The sequence below is a fragment of the Cladosporium halotolerans genome, assembly GCF_011745625.1.
Source record: "Cladosporium halotolerans strain TM138-S3 chromosome Unknown Sca37, whole genome shotgun sequence".
Taxonomy (NCBI): domain Eukaryota; kingdom Fungi; phylum Ascomycota; class Dothideomycetes; order Cladosporiales; family Cladosporiaceae; genus Cladosporium; species Cladosporium halotolerans.
Window position 1 is genome coordinate 76,805 of NW_027191488.1, and position 13,898 is coordinate 90,702.

Sequence of the window (13,898 nt, forward strand, 5' to 3'; positions counted from 1 at the left end):
CCCGGGGGCTCGGAGCTTTCTTCTGACTGTCCGCCGCCCTGGCAGCCGTGATAAGATGCATGAGAACGGGATGCTCGCGATCGCCGATGAACATTGGCAGTATCGTGTTCTCCACCAGGCCGAGGTCTTCGGGAAAGTGAGTCTGGAAGTGCTCGATCAAATAAGGAAGACACTGCTTGCGCCTGTGCTCTGCTGTGGCATTCGAGCTGCCGTCGCCTAGCACCATCATTGACCACAGCATGCTGTACCACGCCGCCTCGATGTCGGGCGTCAAGGAGCGCTGAGTGATGCCGCGTTGGCGGTCGCGAGCCTCTTGCACGCTGTTCATGATGTTGCGACCTGTGCGCAGGGCGACTTCGAGGGTTGAGGTGGCGCCGAGGAAATACGGGTGCTGCGCGGCGGGTGCACCCATTTGGGAGAGGCGGAGTGAGAGCGGCTCGCGCGGGACTTCGTCGCTCGAGCGCCAGGGATCCATGTGCATGATCTCGGGGTCCTCGTCGGGTTGGTGTGTCTTTGGTTTGCCATCGAGTGTTGCGTCTTGCGATGCCTCGATGACGGCGTGGACGTGGGCTGGATAGTTTGAAGGTTTTGCATTGACACCTAATCGGCGTGCCACGGCGCAATATATCGCTACTGATTGGAGTGGCAAGCTGGTGTGGATTTCGTCAAAAAGTGCAATGCTGATAAAGTTGTTCCGAAGCGCGTGGTATTCTTCGGTGTTCGGATTGCCTAGCAGCTGTCGTGATCTTAGCCATCTTGCAATTACATGCGCTTTCAAGCGAACGGTCATGTCGTCGAATTCAGGCTCCTCAGCTCGGATGCATCCAGCAAGCCTGTCAAGCTCGCGTGAGATATCAGACAGGTCGCCGCGCCTTCCAGTCAAAACGAACAGGTCGTACGCTCCGAGTACCTCCTCCAGCGCCACCATCTGTCTCTTTTGCAACCTCGTCCACTTCTCAATCGCAGTCCCTCGATGTAATTGTCCAAGGATCGCATTCGCGTGGTAGCGCCTCGCCAATACATCTTCAGCCTCGTCCGGCGTCTCGTGCAATAGCCGCAACATCAGGTCCTTAATGTCGTATCCCATGCTCGATATCTTCTCCATCCGCTGTACGCGATACTGCTGCGTGAGCAGCATCTCGTCAAATAACCGCAGAGCCTCAATATCCTCCCGTCTCCGCTCGTTGTACAGTTGCCTCCATCTCACTTGCGCCGGTGGCTTTGCCATTTTTTCTTGCACGTAGTGATTGGTATTCCAGTAACGCCATGTTTCCATACAATACCGCCGCCAGACCAGCGGCTCGTAGGTGATCTTGTTACACTGCTTGCATGTCGCGCCGAAGGAGAGCGTGGCGGCTGGCGGCAGGTGGAAGACGATCGCTTCGAGGAGCTCGTCAGGGAGCTGGCGCATTGTTGATTTGTCCATGTTGGCGAGCCTGAGAGTGCGGTGATACTGAACTGCCCGTGGGCGCTTTATCGCTAGCTATACCGGGCAGAGGTGTTCCAGACACTAGTCGCAAATGTGTCGAGAGCGCCCAGGTGGGACATTGATGTCAGACGTCAGTATGCGACAGCCGCGATATGACGCCACGGACGATCAATCGCGAGCGTGGGAATGTAGGGCCTGCGGCGGTGGATGGTGAAGGGGATCTCCAAGATTCTAGAACGTATCAGATGAGGCACGCGATCATCAGTATCAATGTAGCTGTTCCGCACGATGCCTGGTCTCCCCAAAACGGGCGCGATGGGGCGAGCAGGCACCAGGTGGAAGCGAGTGCGCCCTCCACAGTGCAGCGGCACATCGGCTCTTCGGAAGCTGCTGGCTCCGCTATAATGTAATCACCAAAGCCTATCTGCAGCCCTACAAGATATCTAGTGATTCTGCCCTCATTCCTTCTCGGACGGCACATCTGCTGCATTTGTTATAGACGTGGGGTCTCCTATTCGCCGAAAAATGTCGGGTCAGCAGGACGGCGGAGAGCTCAAGCGCTTCGAGTCTTACCAAGTAGGTACGCCCGCAATACCCCTCCACAGTGCTCACGACACCCTTGCCTGACCGCCCGCAGTACCCGTCCGGACACGTCGGTCACCTCACCCAGACCCAGCGCGATACCCTCGAGCGCTTCAAGGAGTTATGCCAGTCTAAGAAATACTATACTCCCGCGACCGAGTCGGCGCCCGCGAGCCACGATGACGAGACCTTGCTTCGATACCTCAGAGCCCGAAAGTTTTCTCCCGAAGAGGCTTTTGGGCAGCTGAAGGACACGGAAGATTGGCGCGCGGAAAATCAGCTTGACGAGCTGTACAACACCATCGACATCGAAGAGTACGAGCAGACGAGGAGACTGTACCCGCAATGGCTCGGTCGACGAGACAAGCGCGGCATCCCCGTCTACCTGTTCGAGGTTGCGCACCTGGACAACAAGGCGGTGTCGGCGTATGCGAACAGCACGGAGAAGAAGGGGCAGTCGACTTCCTCGTCGAAGGTGCCGACTAAGATGTTGCGTCTTTTCGCCCTCTACGAGAACTTGTGCAGATTCGTTCTGCCCCTGTGCTCAACTATGCCTGACCGACCCTACCCTGAGACGCCGATCAGCCAGAGCAGCAACATCGTCGATATTTCCAATGTTGGATTGAGGCAATTCTGTGAGTTTCGACTGCTTACATTCAGACCGTGTCAACCTAGGCTAACGTGCAATGAAAAGGGAACCTCAAGAACCACATGCAGGACGCCTCTGTCCTGGCCACTGCGCATTATCCCGAGACCTTGGACAGGATCTTCTTGATCGGCGCTCCTTCATTCTTCCCCACGGTCTGGAGCTGGGTCAAGCGATGGTTCGACCCGATCACCGTCTCGAAGATCTTCATTCTTTCAGCCGCCGAAGTGAAGCCCACTCTCTTGCAGTACATCGACGAGGAGAACATCCCGAAGAAATACGGCGGAAAGCTCGATTTCAAATTCGGCGACATGCCGCTGTTGGAGCCCGCGATGGCCGACACAATGGACTGGAAAGACAGCACTCGCAAAGGCGGTTTCCGCTCGTTCCCCACAGGCCCCATCAAATGGGACAGGGGCGCGGACGGCACCATGCACGCCGTCGCAGTCGGCACAGAGAACGGCGTCAAGCGCAGCCTCCCCATCGCAGGCGTGCACCCCGCCGACAGCGCCGCGCAATCCGCTCTCAAACCCGGCCGCTCGTCAAAGGCGGACCTGATCCGTACCACCACGGGCGAAGCCACCCACCCCCCGACTCCCCCCGCCGGCGCAGCAGACGTCAAGCCCGCCGATATGGCCGACGCGGATTCCAACGAGGGCAAGACCGAGGGCGCCGAGGTCCCCGACACCAGCCGAGCGGGCACCTACACCGTGCCCTTCCGCGACGCCGCGGGCGACCGCACAGAGCCCCCCGAGGTGCGCCAGGGCACGAGCGACACGCGCTTCGAGCAACAGTCGTCTACTCACGCCGCGGACAAGCTGGCGGAGGGCACGCCCGAGGTCCGCCACATGGGCCACGGCGACAAAGTCAATGTCATGGAGCCCGGCACTATCGGCCAGGCGCCCAAGGAGCACCCCGTTCCGAAGGTCGAGGAGCAGCCGTCTGTCATCGATCAGGCGAAGGACATGGCTGGGCAGGCGTACACGCAGGCTGCGAATCTGCCGCACACGGTCGCGGCCGCTGTCGGTATGGGAGGCCAGCAGCCTAAGGAGGAGCCGAAGGAGCCGGTCAAGAAGGAGGATCCGGCTGTCGATGGAATGGATGCGAGGAAGGTCGAGGAGTTCCTGAGGGCGCAGAATATGAGCAAGCCGCAGCCGCCGGGGAACCAGGGTTGAGAGTGCTGAGTGGAGTCGATTGGATAAGTTAAGGGGCAGGACCTTTGGTGCTTTCATTTTTCAGAAGTCTGGAGCATCTATCATCACGCATATTCATTTTCTCTAAGGGGGCTAGTAGGTGTAGATAATGGCATTGCAATATACACATTTGAGCGATATCTTGGAGCACCGCCCGTGATTGGCCCTGGGGGAGCAGAGGTGTGAAGGCCGGTCATCTACTTCTGTTCTTGGACTCAGGCAGTGGCGACAGTCATTGCTCTCCCAAAATTTGCTGTGGTTGTTCATGGTGTCCACCTGATCATGTCTGGTCACTCAACGCCCGTAGTCAACGAAGTCAATTAAGCAAGTGAAGCGACTTTCGTTCCGCAAAACGCAAGGAAGGCTGCTCGTCCAGTCCATCATCGTGAGGCCATTCTTGTTCGTGGTAAGAAAAAACTTTACGCCGACCGCAAGGAGTGAAGGTGTACGCGGCAGTCTTCGTTGTCTGTAATTTGATTGAATTGCAGCAGATGAAAAGCTGCTGTAACTTCGGGCGAGTGCTGTTGCTTGTGCCGATACCTTCACTTCCAGCTCTATGAGCCGGCCATTGCCACTGAGATTTCAATGGCTTTATTCAATATGCGACAGACTTAAGCTTTGTGAAAGGTCATTCAGGCAGCCACGATTGCCGCTTTGGGATGCAGTGGAGTGAAGTGAAGTGAATCGCGCTGCAGGGTTTATAAACAACTCTTCTCTACCTCCATGCGCTGCTCTTCCTTGCGGTTTCCAATAACACGACATCCATTTGCAAATCGCTTTTGATTCTCGTTAACAAAATGGACGCCCACGAACCATACTTCATTCACAGCGGACGTCTAGACGACGACGGACGCATTAGAGTCGAGCAGAGCTCGCTCTCCAACATGAATGTTGCCAACGAGGATGATGTAGGTGAACTCCCAACTTTCCCCTCAACCCAAGCTTCGGCCCCCAAGCTAACACCTCAGCAGGTGGATTACACTATTCGCTACGAAGGCGACGACCCCGTTCGCTACGTCTATCCAGACCCGGGGAACAACAACGAAGGTACGTTGTCTGGCTACGGTGCGACGAGTCCCAAGGCAATCGGGTTGTTGGACAACTTGTTCGACGAGGTGATGTGGCCGTCGTGGGCCGGTACGAGCAAGGAGGGGCCCGACACAACGATCAACGTTCCGCCGTTTCCGCCAGTTGGAACGCAATCGCAACCGATCCCTCAGCATCAGAGCCATCCAGCAGCTCAGAGCAGCGACCTTTACACCACGCCATTGCTCAACCACTACCACGCCTCGCCCCAGCTGGCCGAGTATCCCGTCGCACTTCAGCCGGCTCTCCCGTTCGCGATGCCAAACACCGTCGCACCAGCACCCTACGACCCCCTTCTAGTTGCGATCCCACGCAACATTGCACCGGCACCTTTCCAGCCTGTTCCGAACGCGATCCCGAACACCATCGCACCAGCACCCTACAAGCCCCTCCCCGTCAACCCCCCAACACCGGCCCTCACCCAATCCTCCCTCCGCTCCCCCTCCCCGCCCCTCCCCCTCGGCCCCCGCGTCTTCGAACCCCTCCCCGCCAATCTGCAGGCCGTCGTCGACGCTATCAACGAGCTCACCCGGCAGAACCAGCACACGCAACCGCGGCGCGCTGCGCTGAAGAACCCGTTCAAGGTGCTACCGAATGAGGCAGCGGTGGAGATTAGGAAGCATTTCAATGGCGGCACGGGGGTGCTGAGGGAGAACTCGGAGTTGAGGGGCTGGATCGGGGATGAGAGGTTCTTTACGGCGTCGGTTTGGAAGTTTTTGGCGGTGGCGAGGGCGAGGGAGTGGCTGAGGAAGGATCACATGGGGGGAGATGCGAAGGTGGAGGTCGAGGAGAAATGAGGCGCTACAGTGGGGTCTGAGCGATTCCTGGTTGGAGTTGGAGCTGGAATACTCTACGGCCACTGGCTCTGTGAGGGTTTGGACGAGGATTTCTTTGTTCGGGTCGAAGGACAAAGGCATGGTGCGGAGCGACGCACCGCGTGTTGCATTTCTGGTTGGGGAGGTTGAATGAAAGATCCTAGATTGTTGAGTAAGTCGTATCAAATCCAAGTCAATCGCAAAAAGAGTCCCAGTATCATCGTTCAGTCATCGCGTGTGATCAGTCCTCATGTCAACATCGACGGTCGTCTCCAAGCTCGGGGATCGTCCAGCCCACTTGCCCTTTCAGGACCGAAACACAGCACGACCACGTGCAGGCATCACGAACTCAAACCTTCGTCTTGCCGCGGTAAACTCCGACGTCATGGCACTTTGACGACTCATACCGCATTTCGAAGGCTACAACTTGCTACAATCGAGTCTCAACTGCCAGCTGTCGTGTGCTCTACTCTCTCAAAGTGCTGCCTGAACAGCCCTCCGTGAAGCGGGGCATCAACCTTCAAACACCCGCTGGGCTGCTCGAGCCAGCAACTCCAACAACCGCGCTATCTACCCGCCTCACCGACTTGCAGCAGCCTTAGCCTCTCTACTCTATATACAACAACACTCACAACGAATTCCCACCGGCAGAAACATCCGAATCAGTCACAAAGACAGTCCCAACTCCAGCGCGGAAAGTCCCCCCCGCAACCATGGCCGACTTCCTCACCAACCTGTGGGAATCCGTCTTCACCTCCGGCCCGACACCAACCCTCCTCCTCGCGACAAACGCCACCTTCGCGACCCTGCAAGTCCTGCTCCTCCTCCTGCTCGCCGCGACCTACAGCGTGCACTTCGCCATCCTGTCGACCATCTGCGGCGGCCTGTGGTGGTCGATCAACTGGTTCGCGCGCGAGGTCGCGGCCGTGAGAGCGGAGGAGGAGGCGAAAGCGAAAAGGGAGAAAGAGAAGGAGAGGGTTGCGAGGGGCGGCGCGGAGAGCGCGGACGACGAGGGCGAGAGCACGGAGGTCGAGGGCGAGGGGCTGGAGGCGAGCAGGGGGAGTTTGTCGCTTAGTGGGTTTGAGGAGGGGGCTGTGAGGTCTGGAAGGGAGGGGGAGGAGGGAGAGGTGAGGCAGAGGGTGCAGGCGGGGAGGAGGAGTGGGGATCTGAGCGGGGAAGTTAGTACGGATAGTGAGTGGGAGAAGGTTGATGATGGGCGGTGAGATGTGCTTGGAATGGGGATACATGTTGGTCGGGGTCGATACTCTGGTCTCTGATACGCATGCTATAGAAGACGGATCCTACTGTGCTTCTCTTTCTCAAATTCATGTCTCCTGATGCTCATCTGTCAATTGACATTGGGGTATATTGCTCCTTTCCTACTGTGCAAAATGCAAATGCAATGATGTCTTCGCTCAAACGCTGCAAATCCTGCCACACTGCAAAGTTTTTTAGCGCCTAACTCCGTGCTACAATGCTTCAATTCAGATTTCAAAATTAATGCTTTCGCAAGCTCTGCTGAGCTGATATTCGCGATTCAGTCCATGGTTCCAGCGTGTATCAATGGCCCAGGGTGATCAATCACTTCTGGGCAACAGCCGTATACTCGCTCCGGCGAATGCTGGCCTTCTCTTCGTCGCTCTGGACAAGTTCCATCTCATCGGCACAGGCACGACGAAGCCCGACTTGCTGCACAAGGGTTTTCTTCCGCAAGTTCAGTAGTTGGTCCAGATCCTCCGCATCTGCCAGCGATCTGGAGTCTCTTTCGCCGATCTCTGCCTTTTCAATGTCGACGTTAGACAGGCCGAGATCGGAACAAGCGGCCCTGATGGCATCCTCATCATCAGATTCCTCAACTAGCTCCCGCCAATCTTCGACGAGATCGGCCAACTTCTCTTCAACAGCGACCAGCAGCTTCGCATTCGCCGCCAGAGCCTCCACATACGCGATCATCGGATCGTGCACGACGGCCATGAGGTTGAACTCGATCGCGCCCGCGGCATACTGCATCATGCGCCTCATGAGCGCCGGCTGCGCGACGCTCAGCCAGTCTTTGCCGTCTTCGACGGGGCCCATGTCCTGCGGGAAGGGGTCCATGCCGTCGAGCTTCCAGACGCTGTCACCGATCGGCAGGTAGGCGCAGAAGTGGAAGCCTGCGCTTTCATCGTCTGAGGAAACGTCTGAGGGCTGTTGTTGGAGAGCGGGCTTGGGGTCTTTGCGCGGCTGGGGCTTACGGCCTGAGCGGCGCGGCTGCGGCTGGGTTTCTTCTTCTTGTTGGGCGGCGCTTGCTGGTGCGGTGTAGTCTGCGTCTTCGGAAAGTGGCTTGTTCTTGGTAGCCTTGAGCTTCAGCTTCTTTGGGGTGGTGGCCTCTGTGGGCTCAATGGTCTCGCTGGGCTCGCTCTCGGGGAGCTTCTTCTTCGTGCCGTTCGGCTCAATGGATGTGCTGTCAATGCTGTCGCTTGCCTTTCCATTCTCGCCCTCATCTGAGGCTGGCTTGTCGGTCGAAGTCTTGTGCTTCTGTTTCTTGGACGGAGTGGCCTCTGGGCCTTCGTCGGGCTCGTTGGCCTCGCTGGGTTCGCTCTCGGAGAGCTTTCTCTTCGTGCCGTTCGGCTTGCTGGTTGTGCTGTCAGGGCTGTTGGTTGCCTCTGCGTGCTTTGCATCGTCTGAGGCCGGCTGGTCGTCGGAAGTCTTAAGCTTCTGTTTCTTGCATGCAGTGGCCTTCGTGGCTTCGGCGGGCTCGTTCGCCTCGCTGAGATCGCTCTCTGATAGCTTTCTCTTTGTGCCGTTGAGCTTGCTTGGGGTATTGCCAGGGCTGTCTGCTGCCTTCGCTGGCGTGGATGCTGAGCTCTCTGACTTCTTCTCGGAAGCTATGCGCTTCGAGGAGCGGGTATTTTGTGGCGGCTGAGGTGGCGACTTGGTCTTCGCCTTCTGGGCAGCCTTCGCTGCCTTTGTCTCGCGAGCCTTTGCCACCGCTTGGCGCTTGCGGGCCTTCTGGAGCTTTTCCTGCAAGTGCGCGTTCGCCTGCTCGAGATCCTCCTTGTTGGCGAAGGAGTTGTGGATGCGCTTCATGAAGGTGAAGCTGTCGACGGCATTGCCTCGATCGTGAGGCGTCATCCCGGCGGTCGACTCCTTGAATTCATGGAGCTCCTTGCCCACCTGCAGGCCTGGGATGTTGTTCACGATGTTGAGAAGCGCGAACGTCCCGCAGGCGAACTCCGGTACCTGCTCAGCGAACCAGATCTTCTCGGGGCAATGGTCACCCAGATCGTTCTGGTCCGTCTGGCGGTACCGGAACAGGAAGATCAGGGCGTGCACGGGCTTGGGGAGCATCGCCAGGAACTCGTCATCAAGACTGTACAGTTCCTGCATCCTCACCCCGTGCACGCCCAGATCCCTGAGCATGACGTTGAAGAACGCCGGCTCAGACTCCATCTCCACCCAGCCGGGAAAGGTGTCGCGATCGATTTGAGCGATCGCGTTGCTCTTGCGCTTCTTCGGCGCCATGTTGTCGATCTGGTTGTGGGATCGAAGGGAGCGGCGTCGTGAGTGCTGAAGAGAAGAGAGACGGAAGGCGAGTTTCAGCGGGGAGTGAATGAAATGAGTGGAGGGAGCGGATGGTGTGTGCGATTGATCGTCATTTTCGAAGCAAGCAGCATTGAATAGCCATGCGCCACCGCCACAATGGGAGCCCCGGGTCTATTGTTCTTGTTTCATCTTGCCTATTCTGAAACAGGCATGTGTCCGTCTGTCGACCCCGTGTGGCCCGTGCGTGAAGCTGCAGCAGTCGCGCTTCGCGTCCGCGGTGAAGTGAGTTCAGTTCTGAAGCCCGGCAAAACATTCATTCCAGGTAACGACACTGCTTTCTATTCGCTCCCACGACATCACGAACCACCAAAATCCGCAGAAAGTACCCACAACATCTGGGAAATTTCTTGTACCCTTGGATCCGGTGCCCGAGAAATGACCAAAGCACTGTGAACACAATGAACGGCACTCCGCGCATGTCGAGCGCGTTCCCTTCGACACCTCAAACTCAAAGACGGCCGCCTCCCCAATATGGCGGCTCACAACACATGCCCCGGCGGAGCTTGAATGCATCTTCCGGCCTCAGCCCAGTCAAATCGCGCTCAGCACCGCCTGAAGCGGAGAGCGGACCTCTCATACCCTTAGACTGGATCGATGCACCTTCACAGCGCTTCTACGCATTCGCCCTCTACCTAGCGCTCATGTCATGGCGGATTTACGATTGGAACACACTGCAAGATTCGGAAGAGCAGAGCTTATGGTTGTTCATGAAGTGGCTGTTCATAGATGGGACGTTCTTGTTTGGGCTGCCGTCTTTGAGGATACCCTGGCTGGAATGGGAGTCTGCCACTATGTTGCTGTTGTTTCTGGGACATGCGATGATCGATGGTATCCTGATGTTCCAGATTGATCTGCGCATTCCGGCTGGGTTCGCCGCAGTCGGTAGGAGTGTTTGGGGCGCATACGAGATGGCTGTGAACGAGCACAATGTCAACCCGCAGTCTGTCATGCACAATGAATCTCTGATCTTGGGTCGCCAAATCATCCACATTCTGCCGGAGGGCTCCGCGACGCTCAACGAGGACAGGGAAGCCTTTTGCGTGGACGGAGTACGAACGGAGGCCAGGCTGCCCATCACCATCAATGCGACTAGCCCAGTTTCAATTGATCTTGTGCGGATTGATCTCGAGACTCAGGCTAACGAGACAATCCACATTTCCAAGTCGCAAATCAAGGCCATGCATAAGGAGGCCTCTCGGATGATCTCATACAGTGACAAGCCCAACGAGCCCAAGACACTCTATCACTCGGTCAAGAAGCCTGGTATCTACTTCCTCCAAAAAGTTGTCGACGAGACGAACCTCGAGGTTTCGCGCAAGAGACTTGCGCACACCGCGGTCGTTCTTTGTCCAAAGGCCATCGTCAAGCCCCCAACTGCCAACAGATGCAGAGGCGAGCTCTCGGACGTCGAGCTCGAAGTTACGGGAACTCCGCCTCTTCGTGTAAAATACAAGAAGATGGTCAACAAGCAGCCTTCCGAGTCCAGCTTTGAAAGCATCCAGCCCGAGGATTTCTACTCGCCCCTGTCTAGGCAAGACCACAATGCTATCGTTGTGCCGAAGCGCGTGGATACAGAGTGGGCCAGGACTAGGCAGGTACCTGTCCCCTTGAGTGAGCATCTTGGACAAGCCGGTAATTGGGTTTATACCATCGACGAGGTCCAGGACGGCTTTGGCAATAAGGTTGTGTACTCTGAGCGCGACCAGGAGGAGCAGGAGCGTCGCCCTCGTCAAGCCGCCAAGCTCCACCAATCTATTACTGTGCACGAGCGCCCTTCCGTCAGTCTCAAGGGCTGCACTCCTCAAAAGCCGATGAAGATCGCCAAGGGCGAGACTGCAGACTTGCCAGTGCAGTACGGGTCGACTGGCAAGGGCAGCATCATGGACGCCGCCTACCGCCTCAACTACGTCTTCACTCCAGACACCTCGCTGTCTGCGACTGGTGAACACAGCACCAACCCACAGAATCACACCTTCGAGACTGCCAAGAACCGGTTGACGCAGCCTCAGATTCGTGGTCCGGGTCTCTACACGTTGACTAGCGTCTCCACAGAGTTCTGTCCTGGCGAGGTCCTCGAGCCTGCTTCTTGTCTGCTACAGAACCCGCCGGAGCCTGGCCTTACCATCAACCAGGAGGAAATTTTCGACAAGTGCGCTGGCAGCCCGATCGGTCTCCGCGTCGACCTTGACCTGGTCGGTACACCACCTTTTGAGATCACCTACAAGGTGAAGGCGAAGGATGATCGCCACCATTCTGAGGGTGTCGAGAGAGTGGCTGGCCACCGCGGGCAGATGGAGCTCACGCCCAGGACTGCCGGTCACTACACTTATGAGTTCCTGGAAATCAGTGATTCTATTTACAAGAAGCACCCGCTGAAGGGCAAAGACCTCCGGCTAGAGCAAGACGTCAAGCCATCCGCATCGGCACAGTTTGTTCGCCTCAAAGACAAATACTTCTCGTGCATCGACGAGCAGGTCGATTTTGAAGTCGCTCTTAGCGGAGAACGTCCTTTCAGCGTGGAGTACGAGATCATGCATGCAGGACGCCGCGTCAAGAAGCAGATCGAAAACATCACTGGCGACAGAACCACATTCTCGACACCTCCTCTCGTTGAAGGCGGCGAATACACTGTAGCGCTCACAAGTGTTACGGACCGCATGGGCTGCAAGGAGTTCCTCAAAGATGAGGCTCGCATCAGTGTTCGTCACCAGAAGCCCAAGGTTGGATTCGGTTCCATTGACGGACGCCGGAGTATCGACATGCTCGAGGGCAAGAGGACAGAGGTCCCTCTTAGGCTTATGGCTGGCGAGGCTCCTTGGACCGTTCAATACGTCGACGCCGCCGGCAGAACCCAGCAGCTCACTGCGCAAAAGCCAAATGATAGGCTCACCATCTCCGAGGCGGGCACCTACGAGCTGGTTGACCTTCACGACAGGATTTGCCCCGGCCAAGTGGATGAGTCAGCGAACAAGTTCGAAGTGAGCTTGATCCCTCGCCCAGAGATGCGCATTGCGCGCAGCGATGTCACCGAAGTGAAGGGCAACGTCTTCCAGAAGGAGGACATCTGTGAGGGCGATGAGGATGCGGTCGAGCTGCTCTTCAAGGGCTCGCCGCCCTACCACGTCCAGTATGTGCAATCGGTCAAGCCGGTATCCGGAACTATGGCTCCCAAGAACAAGGATCTTCGCGCTGCGCTCAACGTTGCATCGCTCCGTATGGATACCGCGCAAGCAGGCGCCTACGAGTACCAATTCGGCAAGCTGGGCGATTCAAACTACGACCACAGCGCAAGGCACTTCTCGCCTCTCGTCGTCAAGCAGAAGGTCCACGCCCGTCCATCTGCCGCCTTCAAGAACCCAGGCAAGACCTACAGCTACTGCTCCGTGGAATCCGAAGGCGAGGAAGTCATCCCCATCACCCTCCACGGCGCCCCACCCTTCAGCCTCGAAGTCGAAATCAAGCACCTCGGCTCCGTGCGCCCCGAAACAGTCATGCTCAACGACATCAAATCCACCTCCACGGAAATCAAAATCCCCCACCGCAGCCTGCACCTAGGCAAATCCTCCGTCGCGCTCCGCCGCGTCACCGACTCCCGCGGCTGCAGCCGCACCCTCGACACCACGACCCCCCGCGTCCAGATCTCCGTCCACGACGCCCCCACCATCACGCCCCTCGAGACGACCGACGACAACTGCGTCGGCGACCGCCTCAACTTCGGCCTCAGCGGCACCGCCCCCTTCACCGTCTTCTACACCTTCGAAGGCCACGAGCGCAAGGCCCTCGCCCAGACCACCACCTTCCGCCGCCTCGCCGAGAAGCCCGGCACCTTCACCATCACGGGCGTGCAGGACAGCGCCTCCGGCTGCCGCGCCGGCACGCGCCTGGTCAAGCGCATCCACGGCATGCCCTCGGCGCGCGTCAGCAAGGGCCGCGACTCCTACGTCGACATCCACGAGGGCGGCGAGGCCGAGATCCTGTTCGAGTTCGGCGGCGAGCCGCCCTTCGAGTTCACGTACACGCGCTCGTCGAACGCGGAGCGCAAGGGCGGCCGCGGCGTCGTGCTGGATATGCGCAGCGAGGTCAGCGACGAGCACAGCTTGCGCGTCGCGGCGCACGAGGAGGGCACGTATGAGGTTGTCGCTATTAAGGATCGGTTCTGCGCGTATTCGAGGCCGGGGGTGAAAGTGGGGGAGAAGAGCGGGCAGAAGAAGTTGGGGTACTATTGAGTGCCTTGGCTTGCTTTGTGGAGGATGAAGGGCGGAGGTGTGGGCCCAAGTGGGATGGAGGGTGGCAGGGGAAGTAGGTTTTTGCATTTTCGGGTCGCAGCGTGGCGTTTTGGGGGTTCGGGTTTTTTGTCTTGGGGGGCTGGGTAGGCGGGTGGATGGAAGAGGTCACGGGACGCGCTTTGCTACGCGTTGTTCGATGGTGGCCATCATGTAATCTCACGTAGTATTGTACGCATACCAGATGAGAAGAGTTCACCGTGTGATTTCTCAACTTGATTGGAGATGCGGTATGAATTGAACCAACGGCGCCGGCTGCACAAGGTTGGCAGAGTAACC

The 13,898-nt window shown here is 57.7% G+C and overlaps 4 protein-coding genes across 4 annotated transcripts; 3 read left to right on the forward strand and 1 right to left on the reverse strand.

Moving 5' to 3' along the window:
* Positions 1-1,844: 1,844 nt before the first annotated feature.
* WHR41_07849 (uncharacterized protein) lies at positions 1,845-3,832 on the forward strand (the record flags this gene model as incomplete). Its single annotated transcript, XM_069376453.1, has 3 exons — positions 1,845-2,005; positions 2,067-2,646; positions 2,706-3,832. Exons 1-3 carry the CDS (start codon positions 1,955-1,957, stop codon positions 3,830-3,832), a joined length of 1,758 nt encoding a protein of 585 aa, XP_069226377.1. The 5' UTR covers positions 1,845-1,954.
* A 2,632-nt stretch (positions 3,833-6,464) lies between these two features.
* WHR41_07850 (uncharacterized protein) lies at positions 6,465-6,974 on the forward strand (the record flags this gene model as incomplete). The annotated part of the gene is made up of 1 exon (XM_069376454.1): positions 6,465-6,974. The coding sequence occupies one exon, from the start codon at positions 6,465-6,467 to the stop codon at positions 6,972-6,974; it is 510 nt and encodes a 169-aa protein (XP_069226342.1).
* A 358-nt stretch (positions 6,975-7,332) lies between these two features.
* Positions 7,333-9,255, reverse strand: WHR41_07851 (uncharacterized protein; the record flags this gene model as incomplete). Its single annotated transcript, XM_069376455.1, has 1 exon — positions 7,333-9,255. The coding sequence occupies one exon, from the start codon at positions 9,253-9,255 to the stop codon at positions 7,333-7,335; it is 1,923 nt and encodes a 640-aa protein (XP_069226343.1).
* Positions 9,256-9,734: 479 nt separating this feature from the next.
* Positions 9,735-13,562, forward strand: WHR41_07852 (uncharacterized protein; the record flags this gene model as incomplete). The annotated part of the gene is made up of 1 exon (XM_069376456.1): positions 9,735-13,562. One exon carries the CDS (start codon positions 9,735-9,737, stop codon positions 13,560-13,562), a length of 3,828 nt encoding a protein of 1,275 aa, XP_069226344.1.
* Positions 13,563-13,898: the final 336 nt, after the last annotated feature.